The sequence below is a fragment of the Lepisosteus oculatus genome, chromosome 14 (assembly GCF_040954835.1).
Source record: "Lepisosteus oculatus isolate fLepOcu1 chromosome 14, fLepOcu1.hap2, whole genome shotgun sequence".
Lineage (NCBI taxonomy): Eukaryota > Metazoa > Chordata > Actinopteri > Semionotiformes > Lepisosteidae > Lepisosteus > Lepisosteus oculatus.
The window spans coordinates 35,623,998-35,649,219 of record NC_090709.1 but is presented as its reverse complement, the minus strand read 5'-3'; the positions used below and the strand labels follow the sequence as shown (position 1 = coordinate 35,649,219).

At 46.1% G+C, this 25,222-nt stretch overlaps 1 protein-coding gene across 1 annotated transcript in view; it reads left to right on the top strand.

The window, feature by feature from the left end:
* Positions 1–23,064, top strand: part of LOC138242578 (epithelial discoidin domain-containing receptor 1-like) — a 40,487-nt gene extending 17,423 nt beyond the window's left edge. The window contains exons 2-4 of the mRNA XM_069198116.1: positions 15,842–15,991; positions 21,292–21,357; positions 22,918–23,064. Coding sequence (XP_069054217.1) covers positions 15,842–15,991; positions 21,292–21,357; positions 22,918–23,064 — 363 coding nt within the window. The remainder of the gene's footprint in view (positions 1–15,841; positions 15,992–21,291; positions 21,358–22,917) is intronic.
* The last annotated feature ends 2,158 nt before the right edge of the window (positions 23,065–25,222 follow it).

The following is a 25,222-nucleotide window of genomic DNA, read 5'->3' as shown; positions in this document are numbered from 1 at the left end:
ATATGAGTGTAAGCAATTATTAATATTACACAGTTTTACCTCAAACCCCCTGAGCTCAACGATAAAGACACGTTTACACAATTTTACAATGATAAACCGACACTTTTGACACAATTTTACCTCAAACCCGTCGAGCACAATGATAACCCGACACTTTTGACCCAATTTTTCCTCAAACCCGTCGAGCTCAATAATAATCCGACACTTTTGACCCAATTTTACCTCAAACCCGTCGAGCTCAATGATAAAAACACACTTTTGACCCAATTTTACCTCAAACCCGTCGAGCTCAATGATAAAAACACACTTTTGACCCAATTTTACCTCAAACCCATCGAACTCAATGATAAAAACACACTTTTGACCCAATTTTACCTCAAACCCGTCGAGCTCAATGATAAAAACACACTTTTGACCCAATTTTACACAATTTTACAATGATAAACCGACACTTTTGACACAATTTTACCTCAAACCCGTCGAGCTCAATGATAAACAGACACTTTTGACCCAATTTGACCTCAAACCCGTCGAGCTCAATGATAACCCGACACTTTTGACACAATTTTACCTCAAACCCGTTGAGCTCAATGATAAAGACACACTTTTACACAATTTCACCACAGACATTTTCTCACTCCTATGACTGTTTTCTCATCAGCCTGAGGACTGAACGATTTCAATGAAGAAACGGAGGGACAAGTCGCCACTCACCGCCACAGCCCGGGAAACATCTTCCGTCTCCAACACGAACAGCAAACGTCCTCTCGGTGCGCAGAAACGTCCAGAAACGCGTTGACTTTGGACTCAGTCAAGTTTAACAGGTGTATAAACGTGCTGAAGAGCCCCAGACTGGCGAAAACTCTGTCAGACCGATTATACTGACGCAGTATTATATTATAATAGCGTTACAACACTGATAGCATTTGATATTGATGACACTGACACAAACGCACACTTCTCCACTCCTTTGACGCCGATATCTACGTCCGTGAAGAACAAACTGCTGCTCTAGACGACATTATATTTAAAAAAACACACGAATTGAGTGATAGAAACGTGTTCAAACCGCGGTTGACCTGTGGCTTCAGCTCGGCGACGCAGAGACACGGCGTCCATGAGGGCGGGAAAGAAGAAAGCTTGTATATTCTAATAAAAAGCTGACTAAAACCAATTATTAATGATAAAATAAGGTCAAACTCGGGAAACCGCGGCGGAGCAGGAGCCCTCACGGCGGGAAAGGCGGGAAGCGCGACCGTTAGGAATTCAAACTTCAAACGAGACGCGCACCTGCCCCGAGTTCTGGCAGGGACCGCCCCCCTGTCCCCTCTCAGCCAATGGGCTTCCACCACAGTGGAAAGACGTCCCGCCTCAGCCCTCTCCTCCAATGGGCTTAAGGGACACTCGAGTGACGCTCTCGGGAGCCCTCCTCCCCGGGCAGGGTTGTTATAAGCCCTCTGAGTGACTGACCCAGGGTTCACAAGCTGCCCAGGAGGCTCTACTGCACACAGAGAGGGGTGGGAGGGGGGAACAAGCTGCCCAGCTCTGTTGTTGAAGCCCATACCCTGGCTCCTCTCAGGAAACTGCTGATGAAGCCGGGATCAATTAACGTCCGACTAATTAACGAGCGAGTTGAACCCTGTGGGTGTCATTCCCAGTGTGGCCCAGCAGAGGGCGCTGAAGGGCTGCAGGTGGTGGCACCCCCCCACACACACAGACACCAGCGATCCACAGTAGGAACACAGACTCCACACACACAGACACCAGCACCAGCGACCCCCAGTAGGAACACGCAGACTCCACACACACAGACACCAGTGACCCCCCCCAGCAGGAACACACAGACTCCACACACACAGACACCAGCGACCCCCAGCAGGAACACACAGACTCCACACACACAGACACCAGCACCAGCGACCCCCAGCAGGAACACACAGACTCCACACACACAGACACCAGCGACCCCCAGCAGGAACACACAGACACCAGCGACCCCCAGCAGGAACACACAGACACCACACACACAGACACCAGCACCAGCAACCCCCAGCAGGAACACGCAGAATCCACACACACAGACACCAGAGACCCCCAGCAGGAACACGCAGACTCCACACACAGACACCAGCACCAGCGACCCCCAGCAGGAACACACGGACTCCACACACACAGACACCAGAGACCCCCAGCAGGAACACACAGACTCCACACACACAGACACCAGCACCAGCAACCCCCAGCAGGAAAACGCAGACTCCACACACACAGACACCAGAGACCCCCAGCAGGAACACGCAGACTCCACACACAGACACCAGCACCAGCGACCCCCAGCAGGAACACACAGACTCCACACACACAGACACCAGCACCAGCGACCCCCCCCAGCAGGAACACGCAGACTCCACACACACAGACACCAGCGACCCCCAGCAGGAACACGCAGACTCCACACACACAGACACCAGAGACCCCCAGCAGGAACACGCAGACTCCACACACAGACACCAGCACCAGCGACCCCCAGCAGGAACACACGGACTCCACACACACAGACACCAGAGACCCCCAGCAGGAACACACAGACTCCACACACACAGACACCAGCACCAGCGACCCCCCCCAGCAGGAACACGCAGACTCCACACACACAGACACCAGCGACCCCCAGCAGGAACACGCAGACTCCACACACACAGACACCAGCGCCAGAGACCCCCCAGCAGGAACACGCAGACTCCACACACACAGACACCAGCACCAGCGACCCACAGCAGGAACACACAGACTCCACACACACAGACACCAGCGCCAGAGACCCCCCAGCAGGAACACACAGACACCAGCACCAGCGACCCCCCAGCAGGAACACGCAGACTCCACACACACAGACACCAGTGACCCCCAGCAGGAACACACAGACTCCACACTCGCTCCTCCGATGCAGTTTCACTCGTTCGTCCTCGCCGCTCAGCTCAGGGGACGAGTGATGACAGATTCAGGGAAAGAGCAGCACCGACAGTGAGTCACTGGGGAAAAGAGAGACTCTTTCTCTGAGGAGCAGGGTGGTATTGGCTTCGACAGGCTCGCTGGAGGTGCTGTGGTTCCAGTTTGCGATGTGATGAGAACAGAGATTCGTCCAGCAGTTTCAGGACTCAACCTAAAAAGTGACTTTTTAGCTGATGTGACAGAGGACCAGCCTAGAGGACCAGGTATTGAAGAGAAACAGGAACGTGTGTTTTTATCTCCTTCCAGCTGAAGTACAGCAGTAGAAACCTATTGTTCGCGTCTTTAGAATGATACAGAAACGCTGTTGGAAAACAAAGGTGATTATGAGAGCAGTAGTTGAATAAAAATCGGAATCAAGCCCTGCAGGACTAAAGAGATCCTGCCTGTTGTAACAGAGCTGACTGACAGGAGCTGGTATTTCATACCAGACTGAGAGGATTATACTGGGGAGAATAACAGACAGTCGGGAGATCAAATATTGTAGGGTTACGTTACAGGACTCCCGTCTCCTGTGGAGACACCTGTGGGGTCGTGTCAGGGCAGAAGTCCCACATTGTAAACCAGTGTAAACTGGGACTGGGACCAACCCGGATCAAGACCAGACCTGAGAGCTTCAGGACTCTCTCCCACTGGTGTCCTTTTCTCTCTCTCTGTCCTGTGTCCTAACAAACCCCACTAATTCCCCGTGTGGGAAAGAGGACCCGCTCGTCCCTCCTGTCCTGTCCCTGTGTCGCCATCACTGGGACTGGAGCAGCCGGAGAGGAGACGCACTTCCAGAACTTTCCTTCCCGCTCGGCTCTTCCCCTCCTGAGGAAAGAGCATCTTCCCACACAAACAGCCCGTTTCTCTCGGAGACGCCCGCAGCACAGGGGGCCTTTTCCCAGGACACCAGGACTCCCCTCGTCTGCGGAAACACCCGGGAAGAGCCTCCCAGCCCACAGGAGGGGAGTCCCAGTCCTTCCCGGGATTTCCAGGACAGGAGCGGCTCCTCAGCTGGGAATAAAACCGCCCCGAGAGGAGCTCGAGCGCTCGGGCTCGGAGCGTCGCTTAGCAACCGGCGCCGCAGCGGCATCCGGAGGACGAGCCGGAAGCGGGTTTTGGCGCCAGTTCTGCTCTTTGATGATCGGCTCAGGAGAATAAAGTCGATATAAAAACATAAAAGTCCATTTCTCTCCCTCCTCTGTGGAAGCCGTGTCCGCCAGGGAGTGGAAAAAAAAAAAACGGTTTCTCGCTGTTTCGGCTTTAGATCTCGAAATTATGACTTTTCTGACTCGAAATTGCGAGATATAAAGTCCCAATGACCAGAAATAAAGTCGCGATTCTGAGATTGTAAGTCGCCGTTGCGAGATATAAAGTCCCAATGACCAGAAATAAAATCGTGATTCCGAGATTGTAAGTCGCCGTTGCGAGATATAAAGTCCCAATGACCAGAAATAAAGTCGTTTTTCTGAGATTGTAAGTCGCCGTTGCGAGATATAAAGTCCCACTGACCAGAAATAAAGTCGCGATTCTGAGATTGTAAGTCGCCATTGCGGGATATAAAGTCCCAATGACCAGAAATAAAGTCGCGATTCTGAGATTGTAAGTCGCCGTTGCGAGATATAAAGTCCCAATGACCAGAAATAAAGTCGTGATTCTGAGATTGTAAGTCGCCGTTGCGAGATATAAAGTCCCAGGTGCCGGACGAGCCGGCAGCGGGTCTGGGCGCCGTAATGAACCGACGTCTTTCATCATCACGTCGGTTTTCCAGCGGCGCTTCAACGTCCTTCTGCACAAGCGAGCGGTGTGTTTCTGCAGCTGCACTCCGGCTGAAGGAGGTGAAAACGCGCTTCTCTTCCAGAAAGGTCCGTGTGTCCGAGCGAGCGGCCGGCCTGATGCGCGCAGTGTGGCTGACCGTCGCGCTGAAGCGCCTCTGTCTCTTCCTCAAGACCCCTCATGAGCAGCCCCTCGGACACCCACACCAGACACGCTGTGAGGAGGAGGCACACGCCCCCGCTGGGATCGCAGACACAGCCCGGCCGCCTCACGCCTGTCCTGGCCCACCCTGCCTGGCGCCCGCCGGAAACAGCTGCTCGCCATCTCGGCCACAACCGGCCACTTTCCCACCGCGGAGTCCCGGTCAGCGACACTGTGCTCTTATACCGGGTGGGACACCGCCAGACCCACAGCTGGATAGAAACTCACTGTTCCACTGTTACAATTATACACATGTAGTGTGCTCTCTGAAGGCACCAGTTCTGTAGGGTTTGGGCATTTACTGGGACAATTATTAATTGTAGCAGTAAATCACAAAATGATTCTTTTGATGGCCTTAGAATCCAACCATGCGATATAACTCAAACAACGCACACACACACAGGTACTATATACACGAGGATACATTTATTAATACATAGAATATGCATATAAACCTAACAGATCTTATCGAGAGGGTTATCAGAATACAAAAGATATATATTCAATCAGTTACAAAGTGTTACACATATCAAGAGGACATACGTTCAGTATATCATTCATTTAGACCGTTTCGTAAATGAACTTGGTTATAACTTCTACATTAGATACTCAAAACAAGTACATAACTCTTAGGAATTAAATTGATATCAACTGGTTGGGATACCAATTGAATTCTCGAGCTGTAATGCATTGAAGTTGAATACTCATCCAATCTCTGGGGATTCAGATCTCCTGCAGGCTCTCTGGCTCGGTGCCAGGCTGTGCTGTGCGGCTTGCGACGGTGCGCTGCTGATGCTCACTGACCGGCTAGTTAGTGTTGGTTTAACTAGCACAGTTTGTGCACAGGAGAAAAGATGACTGTGGATCCCAGCAAGTCAGGAAGAAGACCGGTTCGTTCCTGATGAAGCGCTAGTTCTGAATAGTGATTCAGCTGTCCACAGTTCCGACCTGTTCACGAGGCCTGCTGCTGGTTACTCTCTGGCAACCTCCACTCTAGACTCTTAGAACAAAGGAAAGTTCTGGCACTCGGACACACTGGCCGTTCCGTGGATGTTCGGGCTGAGTCTCAGGATGGTCAGGAGGCGCGCTGCGAGAATGTCCTGCCCTTGGGAGCCTTCTGCTCCTGGGCCGTCCTGCCCTGGAATTCTCCTTTGAGATTCTCCCTTTAGAATTGTCCACAGAATCTCTCAGGCTCTCTGTGTTGCCTGTTTTTACCTGGAGGAACTTCAGCTCGTTCATTGGCTGAAAGTTCCATTGGCATCAGAGTCCCACGTGGGTTACTCGGCCCTACCAGTCCCTGATTGGTTGATCAAGGTGAGATATGAGTCACTTACTCCTGACACCTAGGAATGCGGTCCAGATGTCCATCTGGCACTCCCTAGACAGATAGGCGCCAATGGATGACCACTGATCATGATAGCCAGGCTTAGCTAAGTGCATCCCCCTTTGGGAGCTGTCCCTTATCAAAAGAAAACATCTTTAAATCAGCCTGCATGAATAGCTCCTCTGTGGCTGCACCACAGAGATGAACAGAGAGATGAGGCCTCATTTGGGAAAGCTCAGAACACTTAATTCTGTCTTATTAACAAGCATTGCCGCTACATACATATATTCTGTTACACACACATATACAATGTCAGAATTATATCCAAAAGTATTCATGACATTTATATATATATACACAAAGAATACCAAAATACAAACATGATCAAAATAGAACATTATTTAAAATTAGTTTTCTTCACATGGGGCACTAAGGGCTGGTTTTCAGTGAGTCGGATCTCTTACGAGGAAGAGATCAGTGTTTCAGTGGAGAGTCCTCACTCTGTGTCCAGGAAGTATCCGGTCTTCCTCTCCCGCTGGGAAAGACTGTGTGGATCAGTGACTGACCTGCGGCAGTGTCTCTGTGTCTCTCTGTCACTCCGATAACACAGCCTGAGCTCCTCCTCTCTCTCTCCTGCTCCTGTCTCAGTGTCTTCAGCTCTCTCTCAGCTCCTCGATCTCCTGTCTGTTTCTCTCTCCTGTCTGTGGGCTGTGTGTGTCTGCTCATTGTGTCTGTGGGCTGTGTGTGTCTGAAGGTTGTGTCTGTGGGCTGTGTGTGTCTGAGGGTTGTGTATTCTTGAGCGCCTTCAGGTTGTATGTGAGACTACGTTGTTCCTACTGTGTGTGCTCTTGTGTGTCTGCGGGCTGTGTGTGTCTGCTCATTGTGTCTACAGGCTGTGTGTCTGATGGTTGTGTACAGATGCAGCCATTCAAAGTGAGCGGTACAGACACGTTTAATTTTGGAACATAAACATACAGTATATAGCTGGTCTCAGTACTTTAAAGAAAAAAATACACACCAGTATTCCATTTCTCCCTAAACATTTTAAGCATCGAAGTCTTTAACTAACGGGATACCGGAGTCAACAAGCATACTTTTAGAATTTGATTAAAAGGGAATATAATATGGAATCGCTTATCTCAAGAAATTAATAACGATATAATTATATTCATGTTGCAAAAGAACTGCAACGGACATAAAAACTCCCTTGCTTTTAACAGAGCGTTCCATAATTTCTAACTACGAAAATGCCAGGTGAAAGGATTTGTAAACATATTTTGTTAAAGCAAGTCAGTTTTTTCCGCAACACTTAAAAGACATTTTTCCAAGAAAGTTTAGCCTTTGTCACTAATGAAACCACTAAATAAAGACATAAATATAGAAATCTTAAGATTTGTTTTATTTAATGTTGGTAGCAGGATGAACTGTCAGAGTGTATATTTTGTCGCAGAGTTGCTGCAAGATGTTAACAGTGAAAAAGGTATTTAGAAATGAGTTATTTCAAGATGAAAATTTTCAGAATAATTGCAAATCTAGCAGGATAGAGAAAGCACAGAAAACTGGCAGTTAGATTGATCAGATTAGTATGAAAAGTCATTTAGCAAAGGGAATGAGAAGAGTGACAAACTAGTATACTTTAGATCTTTTTTTCTGAACCAGGGAAAATCTGATCATGTTTCCCTATAACAATAATAAAAAACTTTATTTGATATATCACCATTAAAGGTGGCATCTCAAAGCAATACAGTAGATGTAAAAACAGATAAAAGGACCACAGATTACAAAGTAAATGCATATAAGAAAGACAAGCAGTTAGAGGTGCTACCAAAATTAGAAAATGAAGCAGATACAGACACTAAGTCTTCTGAAAAGAAAGGTTCTGAGGTTAGATTTAAACTGGCCCTGGTGTGTGTGTGTTTGTGTCTGTCTGTCCTGTGATGGACTGGCGCTATGTCCAGGGTGTATTCTGCCTTGTGTCCGTTGCTTACTGGGATAGGCTCCAAATCCTCTGTACTGGATAAAGAGATTAGAAATGGATGGAAGTAAAGGCACTGTGTGGATGGAACTATACACAGTGTTAGAAACCCACTATGAAATGGCAGCATCTCACTGAGAATAAAACATTTTATAGTGCTGGCTTAAGGAAACAGCCTTTCCACCTCTCTTGCACATCAGTATCCATACCTAGTTATTTAAACAAATTGCCTCTAATTATAAACATCTTAATATGCTGGCTCTGTGGATCCGCATCAGCTATGTTTGCCCATTCCTTCAATTCATGTGCATCCAACACACAGTTCAACGCTAGCAACTACACAAAATCTAAAATATGAGCTCTACTTGCCACTTACAATACCAACAGTACCAGCTAACTTTAGTAGTGACATTTTCATGGATCTTTTTAACAATAAAATTTACAACATCAGACTTCAGACACAATTAAACAGGCCTCAAAAAAGTCTGGTATAAACATTTTCAGCATGGAATAAACCGTTACTTTAATGGTATAAACCTTAAATGGATTCATATTCTCAATAAGATTTGGTGCTCAGTAACATGACTTAGAAAATGACAGAAGACATACGTATCATGCTTATCCTTCTATTTTTCATAATCGTAAACTCCTTAAGGCAGTTACATTTTCTCTGTTCTGACCTGGAGTTACAGAGAAATTTAAATTCTAATAAGAGATTTGTAATGAGGAAAGTCATACCAATCACTCATACAGTACCAGGATTTGCAATTACAATACAAATACTTTCTTTCTGTATGTGTTTATTTTGCAGTTTGAGTCTATGGCATTCCTTTGGGGGTCTATACTCCAAGGCATGACTTTTTTATGGGAACATGACATTTTTTTAAACATATATTTTTGTGGTAGGAGGGCGCAAAACATCAGTATTTACTGCTATTAATTACTGTACGATTTATAGTTGAAATCTGAGCCTAGATATAAAGTTAAAATCTCGACAAAGCAATGTAGGAAATACAGAGAAAATAAATCCTTTCTGACATCTAAAATCAGTTTCGATCAAGGTCTCTAAAACGAACAAGAAAAAGAGGATTTTCGGAGGGCAATTACGCTGTGTTTATATAGAATAAGTGATTTACTGTATGAGCAATCTAATTTCTTGCTCGTTTAAAACAGTGAAATGTCAGCTGCAAAAGATCGCACCAGAAACAGCACTCTCTCTGCCTGTCATAGACAAATGAAGTCATGTCAAGTACAATAATTCGGTGATCAATAATAACAGTTGTAGGACAGTATATAAGGAGGATAAGGATTTTGAAGTTGACTCGAAATCTGATAGGCAACCAGTGCAAGGACTTGAAAACAGGTGTAATGCATCCCTGATAGGATTCTTGCTGTCATATTCTGAACATATTGAAGATTGCTCAGTGTGGATTTAATTTCCCCAGTGAACAGGATGTGCATTTATTAATTCTAGAAAAAAAGCCTTTCTTGATTTCTCTAGTTCTTAGTTTCTCTAGTTCCCTTTAAAATAAACTATTATTCCACAATGCAGAGTATTACATGGCTTTTGGAGATTTAAGTGTTGGCTGAGTTATTGCAGGATAAAAGACTAGAGATGTTGGCAAGAGGAAGATAATTTGGGGAAAGCTGAGGAATACACTTATAACAAGAACACTTCCTAATGGGGTTAGGCATACTTTTGATGAAGATGATGAAGTTAACAGACTATATGTTTACATAGATACTGAAATAAGGATTGTATTTTAGATTATGTGTAGTTGCTGGCATTGAACTGTGTGTTGGATGCACATGAATTGAAGGAATGGGCAAACATAGCTGATGCGGATCCACAGAGCCAGCATATTAAGATGTTTATAATTAGAGGCAATTTGTTTAAATAACTAGGTATGGATACTGATGTGCAAGAGAGGTGGAAAGGCTGTTTCCTTAAGCCAGCACTATAAAATATTTTATTCTCAGTGAGATGCTGCCATTTCATAGTGGGTTTCTAACACTGTGTATAGTTCCATCCACACAGTGCCTTTACTTCCATTTCTAATCTCTTTATCCAGTACAGAGGATTTGGAGCCTATCCCAGTAAGCAACGGACACAAGGCAGAATACACCCTGGACATAGCGCCAGTCCATCACAGGACAGACAGACACAAACACACACACACCAGGGCCAGTTTTCCCATAAACCAATTAACTTACCAGTATGTTTTGGAGTGCGAGAGGGAGTCATATCACACATATGGAGAAAAACCATGTAACCCAGAGAGAACATGTAAACCCCACACACACAGGATGGCAGGAATTGAACCCAGTGCTGCAAGATAGCAATGCTAACCACTTTGCCACCATTATAAATGGATGGATATCTTAGTTATCTTTCTAGTTCACAGGTTTGCATGCATAATTTAATTTTGAAAGCCACTGAGACATCAGGTACTACTGTTGTATTTATGAAAAAGAAACAAAACAAAAAACATACTAACAACTGTGCCATCCTACTCCTTAGTTAATACATTTTATTATTCATAAACAGTTAACATTGTTAGCAAAATATTTTGAATTATATTTAACCCTATTTTTTCTTTAGTTTTGTATTTAACTTCTTATATGATAGTCAGACTTAATGTATATTTGAACAATGAAAATATATTTTTACAAGATTTTACATTAAGCACTTAAAATTAATATGGTTAATAATAGTAAACTGTAACATGCTGTAACAAGATCGGTTAAACTGCGAAGAAAATGCTTTCAGAGAAAATGTTTCAGGTGTGAAGAACATAGATCTCCAATGCAATTTCAACCAAACCTGTTCCCACACACCCTGCCCCCACTACCATTAGAATATACACAAAGCACTGAAATCTTTCGAGCTAATGATCAGGTGACCCGAGAGAGAGCGAGAGAAACACCAAGGGGTGCGGAACCAGGGAACTATTTACATGGAAAACGGGCGATCTCCCCAGACTGTCTGCCCGTTTCACTGTTACCTGGATACCTCTTTATTTAGAACTCACTAACACTGGTTTTTAGTTTAGAAGGATTCAAGTAGGGTTTTAGATGAAAGGCAGCGACCTTAATCAAGCCCAAATCATAATTGAACCCATTCAGAGCCTACATTACATTTTAGCGTTTCATTCTGAGCAGAAGACCCTCACACCTGAAGAAGGGGGAGGTGTTTTTCGCTGGAAATCTCGCCTGCTTCTACTTTACAACCGGAGTGCTGGCTGTGACGAATTAAACCGGTTTTATAGGTTTCAATCACAGACCATGTGACATGGGAGTCAGGAAACTAACACACAGCGCCACCGGATTTGATAACGCTATAAAAACGCTATAAAATAATGTGACTTGGCACAGAACAAGTTTACAGCACAGTACAATAATAAATGCTGACCATGACTTTAGAAGCATAAATTGCCTTACACTCAATTTAAACACAAGCTGTCTTTAGCCCTCTAAGCTGGTTCATACAGAAATGTAGAGATCCAAGCTCAGAACACACAGCTTCATTAGCGAATACATATGCAGGACAACTAGAGAAGACGTTTTACAGAGGATGGATTTTTAGAAACATCCCATCAGTGACATCACTGAAGTCAACTCCTAGGTACTGTAACTGTCGTGTGGATAGTTTCACAAGAATCAGACAAAGGTTTAAGCATCGCTTGTTCTAGATAAAACTGCAAAAAAAAAAACAACAACCAATAATGTACTTCTTTGCGGCTCTGTTTGCCCAAATCATATATTCACAACGTGAAATCTAGAAAATAATATTACGTAACCAAAATCCGCAAAATGGAAACAGAACCTGTGTAATTGTTGATAGATGATGTACTCGTAACATTTTTTCAAGACGAACTACAACATTTAAAAAATGACTTGTATGTACTTGATATCTCTAATCAATCCAGGGGTCCCAGCACAAAACGAAACTAAAACGCATACCGTTTCGCGCTTCTTATTAGTTGCTCAAAAGTAATTTGACCGTATGAAATGCATAATATAAACCTAGAAACATATACGTGAGCAGTACTTAAGCACTGTAGTATCGGTGTTAAGACATACCTCTCAAATACTGTAAATCAAGTTAAAAATATCTCAAGACCAATTCTGGTCATAATGAAACCATGTTTCGTGTATGTTTTCTTTAAAGTACCGAGACCAGCCATATACTGTATGTTTATGTTCCAAAATTAATATCGTTTATGGCCTTCACACGCGTTGCAGTATGCTCCTATTCTTTTTATGCTCAGCTACTAAGATTTCCCTTCAGTGGTAAAATTAGATATGAATATTCAATACTTAAACGGGCACAGTTAAGACATTAAATATACATATAAATACTGTATACAGTACAGTTTGCATACGGTAATATGTTTATGTTACGCGATTAAAAAATAAATAAATAAAAATGAAAAGGCCAGCACCAGCTGGATTCAAACACACAACCTGCCAGTTGGTAGTCACGCACCTAGACCAGTAGGCTACAAGACAGCTCGCATGAACAGGCAGGCGAATCAGCCCTACACAGCCCTGTCGCAGCACACGAATTCTTTAGATACGCGATTCCATATTATATTAGCAGAAAAGCTTAAAACTACCACTTTTTCACTCACTATTTCACATGCTAGTTAAATACTTCGATGCTTAAAATCGTTAGGGAGAAATGGAATACCGGTGTGTATTTTTCCTTTAAAGTGCCGATTCCTGGAATCTGCCTGCCTTACACCCCTCTGAAGTGGTTCCATAAAATCTGGTATACGGAAAAGAAAGCGTTGATAAATACAAGTGTCTTTTAATACACTCTTTGCTGTGCTCTTGAGGATCCTTGTGATATTTTAAGCTCTAGTTGAATGATAGGTGTCACATTTTAAATCATTTTCGTAGTTAGAAATTATGAAACGCCCTGTTAAAAGCAAGGAAGTTTTTATGCCCGTTGAAGTAAAACAAAATGCCTGACAAAGTATGGCTTGGACAGATTCCAAGTGCTTGTACAAATGTGCTAAAGAAATTATACTTTGAGTATACAGCTTGTCCAAAGTCATCCATTATTAATACTATTAGTAATATCTTCAGTAAAGGCTTTGATGCATAAATATTTCTGATAAAGGTAGGTTGTGTACTTTTGTCCAACTGAGCAATCTTGCTTTCATAAAATATACCAACATTTGAATGACTGATGATTAACATGCTGTAATACACAGTTCAAAATTAAAGGCTCAAATGCTGTACATGAGAGGTTAAGCTCCCCCTGGCGGTTTTAAAAGGCGACGCCGGAGAGTTAGCCACGTGACACACGTGAACTGCGTGATACCGCGACACGCCCACCGGGGTATGCCGCGAAATACCTCACCCATTTTGAATGGCTGCATCTGTACGTGTGCATGAGTATCTGAGTGTGACCGAGTCTGTGTGTGCCCGAGTGTCTGAGTGTGAATGCGAGTCTGTGCCCGAGTGTACGTGTGCGAGTGTCTGAGTGTGACTGCGAGTGTATGTGTGCGAGAGTGTCTGAGTGTGACTGCGAGTGTACGTGTGCGAGTGTCTGAGTGTGACTGCGAGTGTACATGTGCGAGAGTGTCTGAGAGTGACTGCGAGTCTGCGTGCGAGTGTACGTGTGCGAAAGTGTCTGGGTGTGACTGCGAGTCTGCGGGCGAGTGTACGTGTGCGAGAGTGTCTGAGTGTGACTGCGAGTCTGCGGGCGAGTGTACGTGTCCGAGTGTCTGAGTGTGACTGTGAGTGTACGTGTGCGAGAGTGTCTGAGTGTGACTGCGAGTCTGCGGGCGAGTGTACGTGTGCAAGTGTCTGAGTGTGACTGCGAGTCTGCGGGCGAGTGTACGTGTGCGAGAGTGTCTGAGTGTGACTGCGAGTGTACGTGTGCGAGAGTGTCTGAGTGTGACTGCGAGTCTGCGTGCGAGTGTACGTGTGCGAGTGTCTGAGTGTGACTGCGAGTCTGCGGGCGAGTGTACGTGTGCGAGAGAGTCTGAGTGTGACTGCGAGTCTGCGTGCGAGTGTACGTGTGCGAGAGTGTCTGAGTGTGACTGCGAGTCTGTGCCCGAGTGTGCGTGTGCGAGTGTCTGAGTGTCTGCGAGTGTACGTGTGCGAGAGTGTCTGAGTGTGACTGCGAGTGTGCGTGTGCGAGAGTGTCTGAGTGTTACTGCGAGTGTGCGTGTGCGAGAGTGTCTGAGTGTGACTGCGAGTGTACGTGTGCGAGTGTCTGAGTGTGACTGCGAGTCTGTGCCCGAGTCTACGTGACTGCGAGTCTGTGTGCAAGTCTACTTGTGCGAGTGTACGTGTGCGCCTGAGTCTGTCTCTGAGTGTCTGCGAGTCTACATGTGTGCGAGTGTCTGAGTGTCTGCGAGTCTACATGTGTGCGAGTGTCCGAGTGTGATTGCGAGTCTGAGTGCGAGTGTCCATGTGTGCGAGTGTCCGAGTGTGACTGCGATTCTGAGTGCGAGTCTACATGTGTGCGAGTGTCCGAGTGTGACTGCGAGTCTGAGTGCGAGTGTCCATGTGTGCGAGTGTCCGAGTGTGACTGCGAGTCTGAGTGCGAGTGTCCGAGTGTCTGCGAGTGTCCATGTGTGCGAGTGTCCGAGTGTGACTGCGATTCTGAGTGCGAGTCTACATGTGTGCGAGTGTCCGAGTGTGACTGCGAGTCTGAGTGCGAGTGTCCGAGTGTCTGCGAGTCTACATGTGCGCGAGTGTCCGAGTGTGACTGCGAGTCTGAGTGCGAGTCTACATGTGTGCGAGTGTCCGAGTGTGACTGCGAGTCTGAGTGCGAGTCTACATGTGTGCGAGTGTCCGAGTCTGAGTGCGAGTGTCCGAGTGTCTGCGAGTCTACATGTGTGCGAGTGTCCGAGTGTGACTGCGAGTCTGTGTGCGCGCGCGAGTCTACGTGCCCGGGAGTGAGTCTGAGTGTGACTACGAGTCTGTGCGAGTCTACGTGTGCGAGAGTGTGCGTGTCTACGTGTGCGAGAGTGTGCGTGTGACTGAGTCTGTGTGTGAGTCTACATATGTGCGAGAGTGCGAGTCTACATGTGTGCGAGATCAGATCGCCACCGCCAGCCATGGGGAGTCCACCGTCAGGTCTGTCCAGTCAGTGTGTCTGTATGAACCCCTCTCTCTCTCAGTGCAGTGTTCATGTACTGGAGTGTCCAGTCAGTGTGTCTGTATGAACCCCTCTCTCTCTCAGTGCAGTGTTCATGTACTGGAGTGTCCAGTCAGTGTGTCTGTATGAACCCCTCTCTCTCTCAGTGCAGTGTTCATGTACTGGAGTGTCCAGTCAGTGTGTCTGTATGAACCCCTCTCTCTCTCAGTGTTAATATGAGATGTGTCTCTCTCTCCAGCTACACCTCTCTGATCTCCATGGCCTGCCAGATCTCCTCCGGGATGAAGTTCCTGGCCTCCCTGAACTTTGTGCACCGGGACCTGGCGACCCGGAACTGCCTGGTGGGGGAGGGCGGCGCCATCAAGATCGCCGACTTCGGCATGAGCCGCAACCTGTACGCCGGCGACTGTGTGGGGGTGTTGGGGGTGACCCCATGTGTCTGTGTCCCCAGGGGAAGTTCACCACGGCCAGCGATGTGTGGGCATTTGGGGTGACCCTCTGGGAGATGCTGAGGCTGTGTAAGGAGCAGCCCTACGCCTCCATGACAGATGAGCTGGTGATCGAGAACGCTGGAGGGTTCTTCAGAGACCAGGGCAAGCAGGTAACAGCCACACCTGGCCAGGAGTACCTGTACCTGTCTCTCTCCTGTTCAAGAGGCTTTATTAGCATGACCGATGGGTACAATCAGTGTTGCCAAAGCAAATAAAAATAATAAAATTACCATGGAACAAAACAAAAACTAGAAGTAAAATAAAACCTACAGACATGTCACAGACATTTACAACAAAGAGATATGATAAAATATTGACATATACTGTAGCGACTGGAGCATTATTGGGAGACAGACTCACTGTTCCTCAGGCTGTGACAGGAGATCACATACTGGGCTGCCAGATCAACTGAGTTCCCTCCTCCCTCTCCCAGTAGGATGGGGACCCGTTGTGACTCTGGCAAGTGTGGGAACTGTGGGATTAGATTTCTGAATTTCGGGAAATGTTTCTCTAATCCCAGAGTATCTGTCACAGTGCAGTAGGAAGTGCACCTCTGTCTCTCTTTCTCCCCGCTGGCAGTGGGAGCACAGCCTGTCCTCTCTGGGCAGCCAGGTCTGCCTGTGTCGCCCAGTTTCTATGGCCAGGTTGTGGTCACTGAGCCTGTACTTCGTCAGGGTCTGTTTCTGTTTGTTATTTTTTATTTTGGTCAAATATTCAGCTAGTGTGTATTGTCTGTTTAGGGTTCTGTAGCATTCCAGTTTATATTGTGTTTGTGTGTGTGTGTCCCAGTGTGTGAGATATTGCTGTTTGATCTGTGCTGTGATGTGGTTGAGTCTGGGTTGTGGTGCTCTAGCAGTGCTGTCCTCAGGCTGGTTAGGATTGGTGTGGCTCAGGTCGGTGAGCCTCAGGCCCAGCTGGCTCAGGGGGCTCTGTTTTGGGCTCAGCTCTTGGCTCAGCAGGGCTTTGTGGTGGTAGGAATTTTGGTCGCTGTTTTTTAGGTGTAGCCAATACTTTAATATTCTTTTCTGTATGTTTATCAATAGTGGGTACTGGCCTTATTCGGCCCTGCACCCGTTGTTAGGAGTTTTTCTCTGCACACGGAGGATGATTCTACAGATCTCCATGTGCAGAGTTTCTGTGGGGTGTTTGTCCCATTGGGTGTAATCCTGGTCTGTGAGGGGACCCCACACTTCACTGCCATATAGGGCAATGGGTTGGATTACACTTTCAAATATTTGGAGCCAGATTCTTGTTGGTGGGCTGATGTTGAAGAGCCTCCTTCTTATTGCGTAGAAAGCCCTGAGTGCCTTCTCCCTCAGTGCCTTCACTGCCAAGTCAAAACTCCCGGAAGAGCTGATGGTGAGACCGAGATATGTGTAGCTGGATGTGTGCTCCAATGTGTTGTTGTTGTTCAGTGTGAATTTGTACCTGTTTCCCTGAGGTCTGGCTTTCTTCTGGAAAACCATAACTCTGGTCTTGTCTCTCTCTCAAGGGCAGGACTTTGTCCTCTCAGTGGCCCTGGGTTCAGTTAATGATTAACTCACCAGGGCAGAATGAAGTCTTGGACGCCGCCTGATATGAACGTTTCTGGTATATCTCATCACTTAGGAATTTAAAAAAACTTAAAAAATTATTTTTCATAAGCAAACTCTCTTGTTTGGGGTTCTGGAAAGTTGATCTAAAAGGATCTCCAAAGCACTTTACAGTCAGGGACCCCACTTCATCCCACCTGCAATCAACTGAGAAGAGGGAATTTGGGGAGTACAGACCGAACCCCGACTAAGCAGCACCCCTGACCAGCAGTCGGGTCACTGGGGTCACTGGGGTCACACCCCTGCTCTCACACACTGTAAGGACATTGTTGTTGTCATTCTGTAAATCGCTTTGAGAAGACACCTTTAAAGGTGCTATATAAAATAGTTTTTTTTTTAATTATTACTTCAAATGAGATCTGCTGAAAATCAAGAGTCGATTTTATTGTTGGACATGTGCAGCTATATAGAATCTGTTGATGTATTAATCACTCTTGCCATTAGTAATCAATTAATTTAAAACAATGAAATATGGCTATAATCTGTTAGGTTTTGCACCAATTGAATGATTTTTGTAAAGTTCTTTTAGAACAGCATGACGTGACCTCGATAGTACTGACCTGTGACAAGACTGTGAAAGTGAAAACGTTTTTGAAGTTGATTAGATTATTCTTTATTGCCAATAGTTGGTGGAATTTGCTAATAGTACAGCAAACAACACAGATGAGTCACACATACAACATATACAGTACAAATTTACATAGAACAGAAGACAAACATTGTCACATACAGCACATATGTAAACAACTTTCCATGTTAAACAATAAATTATACAAGGAAGTCAGAGTTCAAGGTGAATTCAGAGGTCGCATGGCAGAGGGGAGGAGTCTGAGGTTGAATCAGACCGTCCTTGATTGGGAGGATCTGAAACATCTTCCAGAAGCATGAAGCTGAAAGAGATTATGAGCTGGGGGAGAGGGGTCGGAGATGATTTTCTGGGCACAACTGGAGGTGCAGCTTGAGTACAGAGATGAGATACTCTGGCTTCCTTGAAGAAACAGCCAGATTTGATCTTCTGATCATTTTAACTACTAAATACTCTATTCTGTGTCCTATCTTCTGTTGTTATTGTGTGGAAAACAGCTCCGTGTTGTTATAGACAGAACAGTGAAAACTGCCTCTGAGAAACACACAGGTAAAAACCATGTCTGATCAAGTCTGCTGCTGTCATTAACACGCATGAAAATACTATTGGTGAAAAATAACCTAATACCTCGTCAGTGATTTTTTACATAAACATTTTTATATAAAAACAGTAAAACCAGGAACATGTTTATTAAATGTTTATTAAATTCCAAACAGTTTGATAGATCTCTGATCGCTGACAAGAGAAAGTGAAAGTAAATCAGCTCCGGTCTCTGAGCTGCTGTGTGATGGACTAAATCTAATCTCCCTGAGAGAAAACAGTTCAAGTACAGCACAGAGGATTTAAACAGACACAGGTCCGTGTGCCTCTGTGTTAGTAACGCAGTACAGAGCGGAGCACAGTATGATTTTAATTCCTAACAGGACACAAGATGGTTGAATCTCTCAGTCTGATGACCAGTAAGATCAGTGAATCAGTAATACAGCATCAATCACACTCACAATAATAATAATAATAATTGCTTACACTTCTATAGCTCTTTCCTGGACACTCCACTCAGAGCTCTTTACAGGTCATGGGGATCCCACTACCCCCACCAGTGTGCAGCTCTTTACAGGTCCTGGGGATCCCACTACCGCCACCAGTGTGCAGCCCCACCTGGATGACGCCCCAGTCCTCTCCCCACACACCAGCTCTCAGTGGGGAGGAGAGCAGAGTGATGAAGCCAATTCATAGATGGGGATTATTAGGAGGCCATGACTGGTAAGGGCCAATGGGAAATTTGACCAGGACGCTGGTGTAAAACCCCTACTCTTCTCGAGAGACACCCTGGGATTGTTAATGACCACAGAGAGTCAGGACCTCGGTTTGACGTCTCATCTGCAGGACGACGCCTGTTTACAGTCCAGTGTCCCCGTCACTATACTGGGGCATCAGGACCCACACAGAGCGCAGGGTGAGAGCGCCCCCTGCTGGCCCCACTCACACCTCTCCCAGCAGCAGCCTCAGTGTTTTCCCAGCAGTCTTCCCTCCAGGTACTGGCCAGGCTCACACTGCTGGGCTCCAGTGGGGCTGCCAGCTGGGAGTTGCAGGGTGATAGGGCTGCTGGCCATTATGAATGCAACTTACAGAATGAACATCTGGGAATTATTCTTGGGCATCATGCACTGATAACAATAGTACTACTACTACTAACACTAATACTACTACTGCTAACAATAGTACTACTACTAACACTAATATTACAACTGACAACAATAGTACTACTACTAACACTACTAATCCTACTGATAACAATGATAATACCAGTAATAATACTGATACTACTACTAATAGTAATAACACTACTAATAATACTACTCATACTAGTAACAATCTCCTTCACACAAGAACTGCACACACGGTGTACAAATCAGCTGACTGGAGAGTAATTTCCGACGGTGATAAACACAAGGAATAGAACTGACCTTGTTGGTTTCTCTAAAAACACTACAAGTCCTGTCAAAGACAGGATATGCTCCACTAGAATTGTTGTCTCTGACCGGTGAGAAATTTCGTTTGTTGTGCGAAGGACTCAGCAAGAAGAGATGTGTCAATTCAGGTGCAGTTGTTTATCGTGAGGGAAAGCACAGATAATATGGGCTTTAATGAATTAACAGTGAAAGTGTAGCAGGGGGCCTCATATGGACTGCGGTTGTGTCTAGTTTTTGTTATTTGCATTTAAAGATTTTGCTCGTCTTTTGCAAACAAAATCTAAGCTAAGACTTCTACATGAAACATAATGCAGGAGCAGCTGCAGCCTAGGTAGACATGCAGAAAACCACGTTACGTTGTTATTATTTACTTTATTATTTATTATTTCTCACTGAACACTAGCGCCCCTCTATGATCACACACTCAACACACTACTGTCCCACTGTGATCACACAGTGAACACACTACTGTCCCACTGTGATCACACAGTGAACACAGTACTGTGCCACTCTGATCGAACACTGAGCACAGTACTGTGCCACTCTGAGCACACACTGAGCACAGTACTGTGACACTGTAATTGCTCAATGCACACAGTTCTGTCCAACTGTGATCACACACCGAACACACTACTGTCCCACTGTGTTCAGACACCAAACACAGTACTGTCCTACTGGTAACACACAGAACACAGAACTGTGCCACTGTGATCACACACTGAACACAGTACTGTCCCATTTTAGTTGAAACACTAAAACACAGATATTGCTGTTTGATCTGTGCTGTGATGTGCTTGAGTCTGGGTTGTGGTGCTCTAGCAGTGCGGTCCTGAGGCTGGTTAGTGTCGGTGTGGCTCAGGTCGGTGAGCCTCAGGACCAGCTGACTCAGGGGGCTCTGTTTTGGGCTCAGCTCTTGGCTCAGCAGGGCTTTGTGGTGGTAGGAATTTTGGTCGCTGTTTTTTAGGTGTAGCCAATACTTTAATATTCTTTTCTGTATGTTTATCAATAGTGGGTACTGGCCTAATTCGGCCCTGCACCCGTTGTTAGGAGTTTTTCTCTGCACACGGAGGATGATTCTACAGATCTCCATGTGCAGAGTTTCTGTGGGGTGTTTGTCCCATTGGGTGTAATCCTGGTCTGTGAGGGGACCCCAAACTTCACTGCCGTATAGGGCAATGGGTTGGATTACACTTTCAAATATTTGGAGCCAGATTCTTGTTGGTGGGTTGATGTTGAAGAGCCTCCTTCTTATTGCGTAGAAAGCCCTGAGTGCCTTCTTCCTCAGTGTCTTCACTGCCAGGTCAAAACTCCCGGAAGAGCTGATGGTGAGACCGAGATATGTGTAGCTGGATGTGTGCTCCAATGTGTTGTTGTTCAGTGTGAATTTGTACCTGTTTCCCTGAGGTCTGGCTTTCTTCTGGAAAACCATAACTCTGGTCTTGTCCAGATTGACTGTCAGTGCCCAGGTCTGACAGTACTGCTCCAGCAGTGCCAGGTTCTGCTGCAGCCCCTGTTCTGTGGGCCACAGCAGGACCAGGTCATCTGCGTAGAGCAGGAACTTGATTTCTGTGTCGTGTAGTGTGTGACCAGGAGCTGCAGACTGCTCCAACATTCCTGCTAATTCGTTGATATAGATATTGAACAGTGTTGGGCTCAGGCTGCAGCCCTGTCTCACCCCGCGGCCTTGGGTGAAGAATTTGGTCCTTTTGTTTCCAATTTTCACTGCACATTTGCTCTCTGAATGCATTGATTTAATTATGTCGTACACTTTGCCCCCTATGCCACTTTGGAGTAGTTTGTAAAACAATCTCTCATACCAAATCGAGTCAAATGCTTTTTTGAAATCGACAAAGCAGGCAAAAATTTTTCCTTTGTGTTTTTTGTGGATGTGTTTGTCTATCAGTGTGTGTAGGGTGTAAATGTGATCAGATGTGCGGTGATCTGGCAAGAAGCCAATCTGACTTTTACTCAGGACATTGTGTTCGGTAAGGAAGGCCAGTATTCGTGTATTTAGGATACTGCAGAATACCTTCCCCAGGTTACTGTTCACACAGATGCCCCGGTAGTTGTTGGGATCGAGTCTATCTCCACTCTTATAGATGGGCGTGATCAGTCCTTGGTTCCAGGCCTCAGGGAAACATCCAGCTGTCATGATGAGATTGAGGAGTTTGAGCAGGGCTTGTTGCAACTTTGGGCTGCTGTGTCTCAGCATCTCATTTATGACTCCATCATGGCCACAGGCTTTGCGTGGTCTGAGGGCCTGGAGTTTGTCCAGTAGCTCCTGCTCAGTGATTGGGGAGTCTTAGGGGTTTTGGTTGTCTTTGATAGCCAATTCCAAAATTTGAGTTTTTCAAAAGTGGTTTTGGTCTGATTGATTTGTATTCGGGAGATTTTCAAAGTATGTTTGCCAGATTGTTCCATTTTGGATGGCCAATTCTTCTGGTTTTGATTTGTTTAAGTTGTTCCACTTCTCACAGAAACAGTTCTGATTTAGTGACTCCTCAATTTCTGCAAGTTGTTTGTTTATGTACGTGTTTCTTTTCTTTTTCAGCGTGTGTTTGTAAAGTTTTACCATGTCACAGTACCTGAGTTGCAGATCTGTGTTGTGTGGTTGTCCGTGTTATTCATTTGAGACTTTTCGTAGTGCATTTCCGATGTTTTTGCACTCCGTATCAAACCACTTTTCTTTTGCTTTTGTTTTTTGGTAGTTTTTTTTAGTTGTTTTTAGCTTAGATTTTGATGCTAGTTTGTGGAATAGGTGATTTAGTTTTTGTGTGGCCAAGTTCATCCCTAGTTTGTTGGTTTGATATGGAGTGTTTAGGAATGTGTCCATCAGTGTCTGAATTTCGTCTCTCATGAACTTGTCTCTCTCTCATGTCCTGCAGGCTCCTCGTCTCTCTGCTCTCTCCTGTCCTGCAGGCTCCTCGTCTCTGCGCCCCGGTGTGCAGGAGAGACGCGAGGGCCGCGTGATCGGACCTCAGCGGCTCGTGGACAAGCGGACCTGCGTCACTAACGGCGGGGAGGAGAAATGACTCTGCTGCTCGCTCGGCGTGTGCGCGCGGAGGTTCTCACGTCTGTCTGTTTTAATAATCTCATGTCGCGCGCGTGCGTGTCACTGTTCACACTACAGAACAAACAGGTCGCCCCGGAAGGGCGATCGATGTGAAACTGGCTCAGATCGTGGCGCCCGCAGTCGTGACGTGGCCCGGCTCCCCCCGAGCGCCGGTTCTGCGGTCGTCCACCCAGCCTGGTCCGGAAGGTGGCTGCTGGAGGCAGGGGAATGATCTGGGAGCTGGCGGGGTGTCAGAGGGGACAGGGGAGCACAGAAGGTGTTAGAAACTTTTGCTCCACCAGTTTGAGAGGGGGCAGACTGACCCCTCCAGGACCAGGACTGGACACACTGACTGACCCCTCCAGGACCAGGACTGGACACACTGACTGACCCCTCCAGGACCAGAACTGGACAGCCCTGCTGCAGACACACCAGGGTTTACTGGCATCTCCATCAACAACCTCTTTTGTTAGATGATTGCTGTTAGCTTTTTTTTATTTTACTATGTCTCTAGTGTAATAATGGAATTTTTTGACAGCACCTTGACAGTTTAACAGAGAGGACTGCAGACTACTGATGAACAGGACGACATTTAAGTTTTAATTCCACATCAGTGCAAAGTCCAAAAGGACACCGGCCATCTCTCGGTGGAGGTGGGGCTTCCAGCACATACAGGGAGCGAATCCCTGAGCTCTTGGCTCAGGGGACCACAAGGGCCACCGACTGCAGAAGAGGCCTGGAAAAAAGCAGGAAACCGCTGCCGTTCGACGCGCGACACCAAGAGCACAGTAGGTTTCGGCTCTATTTTTTCACAGCTCCATGGTCGCCCAGGTCAGGCGCCCCGCGTGGTAGCTGTCAGAGAGGGAAGGGCTTAGAATAAGACGACGAAGAGGAACAAAAGGGTCAAGCAGCTACAACGTACCGGTAGTGCATTAGTGCATCGCCACAGACGCGGACCTGCAGTTCTGCTCCAGTTTCGGTTACAGTAAGGTTTACGTGCAAAGACCAAATAAATGCATTTCTGCTCGTTGCCCAAACCTAAGATTTGTTGTCAAAATTAATGCTTGGTTTCAAGGCGAAACTGTTTTTAAGAGGCAGGACAATTCAGCTGAAGGGATTGATTTCTTCCTGCTATCCACTTGTTAAAGAAGAAAAATTCAGAGTTGCTCAAATTCAAGTCCAGTACGTCTTCCTCTGCAACTCCACAGATGTTGACCTCCAGTTCTGCTCCTGTTTCGGTTACAGTAAGATTTACGTGCAAAGACCAAATTCAAACAGATTGTATAATGGTACATAGATATCGTTTTATAATGCACAATGTTTTATGGCTCCAGTGGAGCCTCATACCTGCTATGCCAACAATAAAAACAATGATCTTTGCACTTTTATCTGTCCAGCTGATACGGCTGTTAAGAACAGAATGTCAAAACGCAGCATTTTATCAACATGATCAAGCCACGTTGGTGCATGACTTTGAAATCATGTACAAAGGTTGTGATGTTAATCATTTAACATCTCTGTGTTGGGTTTGATTTCAGTAACGAACCCAGGCTCCAGAGCTATGTCGGACTCAGAAACCATCGAGGTGGCCACACTCGGACGCCCCTTCCAGCTGGGGATGCTGTATGACTGCCGATTCCAGGTGAGAGATTCACACTAAGGTGACCTGTCTCCAGCTGTATGACCCTGACAGACACACTGATTCCAGGTGAGAGACTCACACTGAGGTGACCTGCCACAATCGTCAGCATCGGGTTAGTTCACCGATCGCAGCGTATTTTAGACGAAATGGATGATTATATCGCGCGGTGCCAAGACCTGATGAAAGACACGATTGCGATCCAGTTTCCAGAGATGAACCAGAAACTCCTGCAGTTTAAAGACCTGTGCGTGGAGTACAAGCTGGTCTTACAGAAATCTCTGGCACAGGCTGCTCGTACCTACAGGAGCTACAGAGTCCACCGAGCCCCGAGACTCCAATAACAATCCTGAAGGACAGCAGAGTCAAGTCAGGGGACGTCAGTCGTGTTAAAGTACAGAGCGACCACTTCCTAAACTTCTCCACTTTGATAGAGCGCGGGCAGCCTTCCTTATACAGGCTGTCGCTGGAAAAGGAGCCCACCGACGAGCAGCATTTC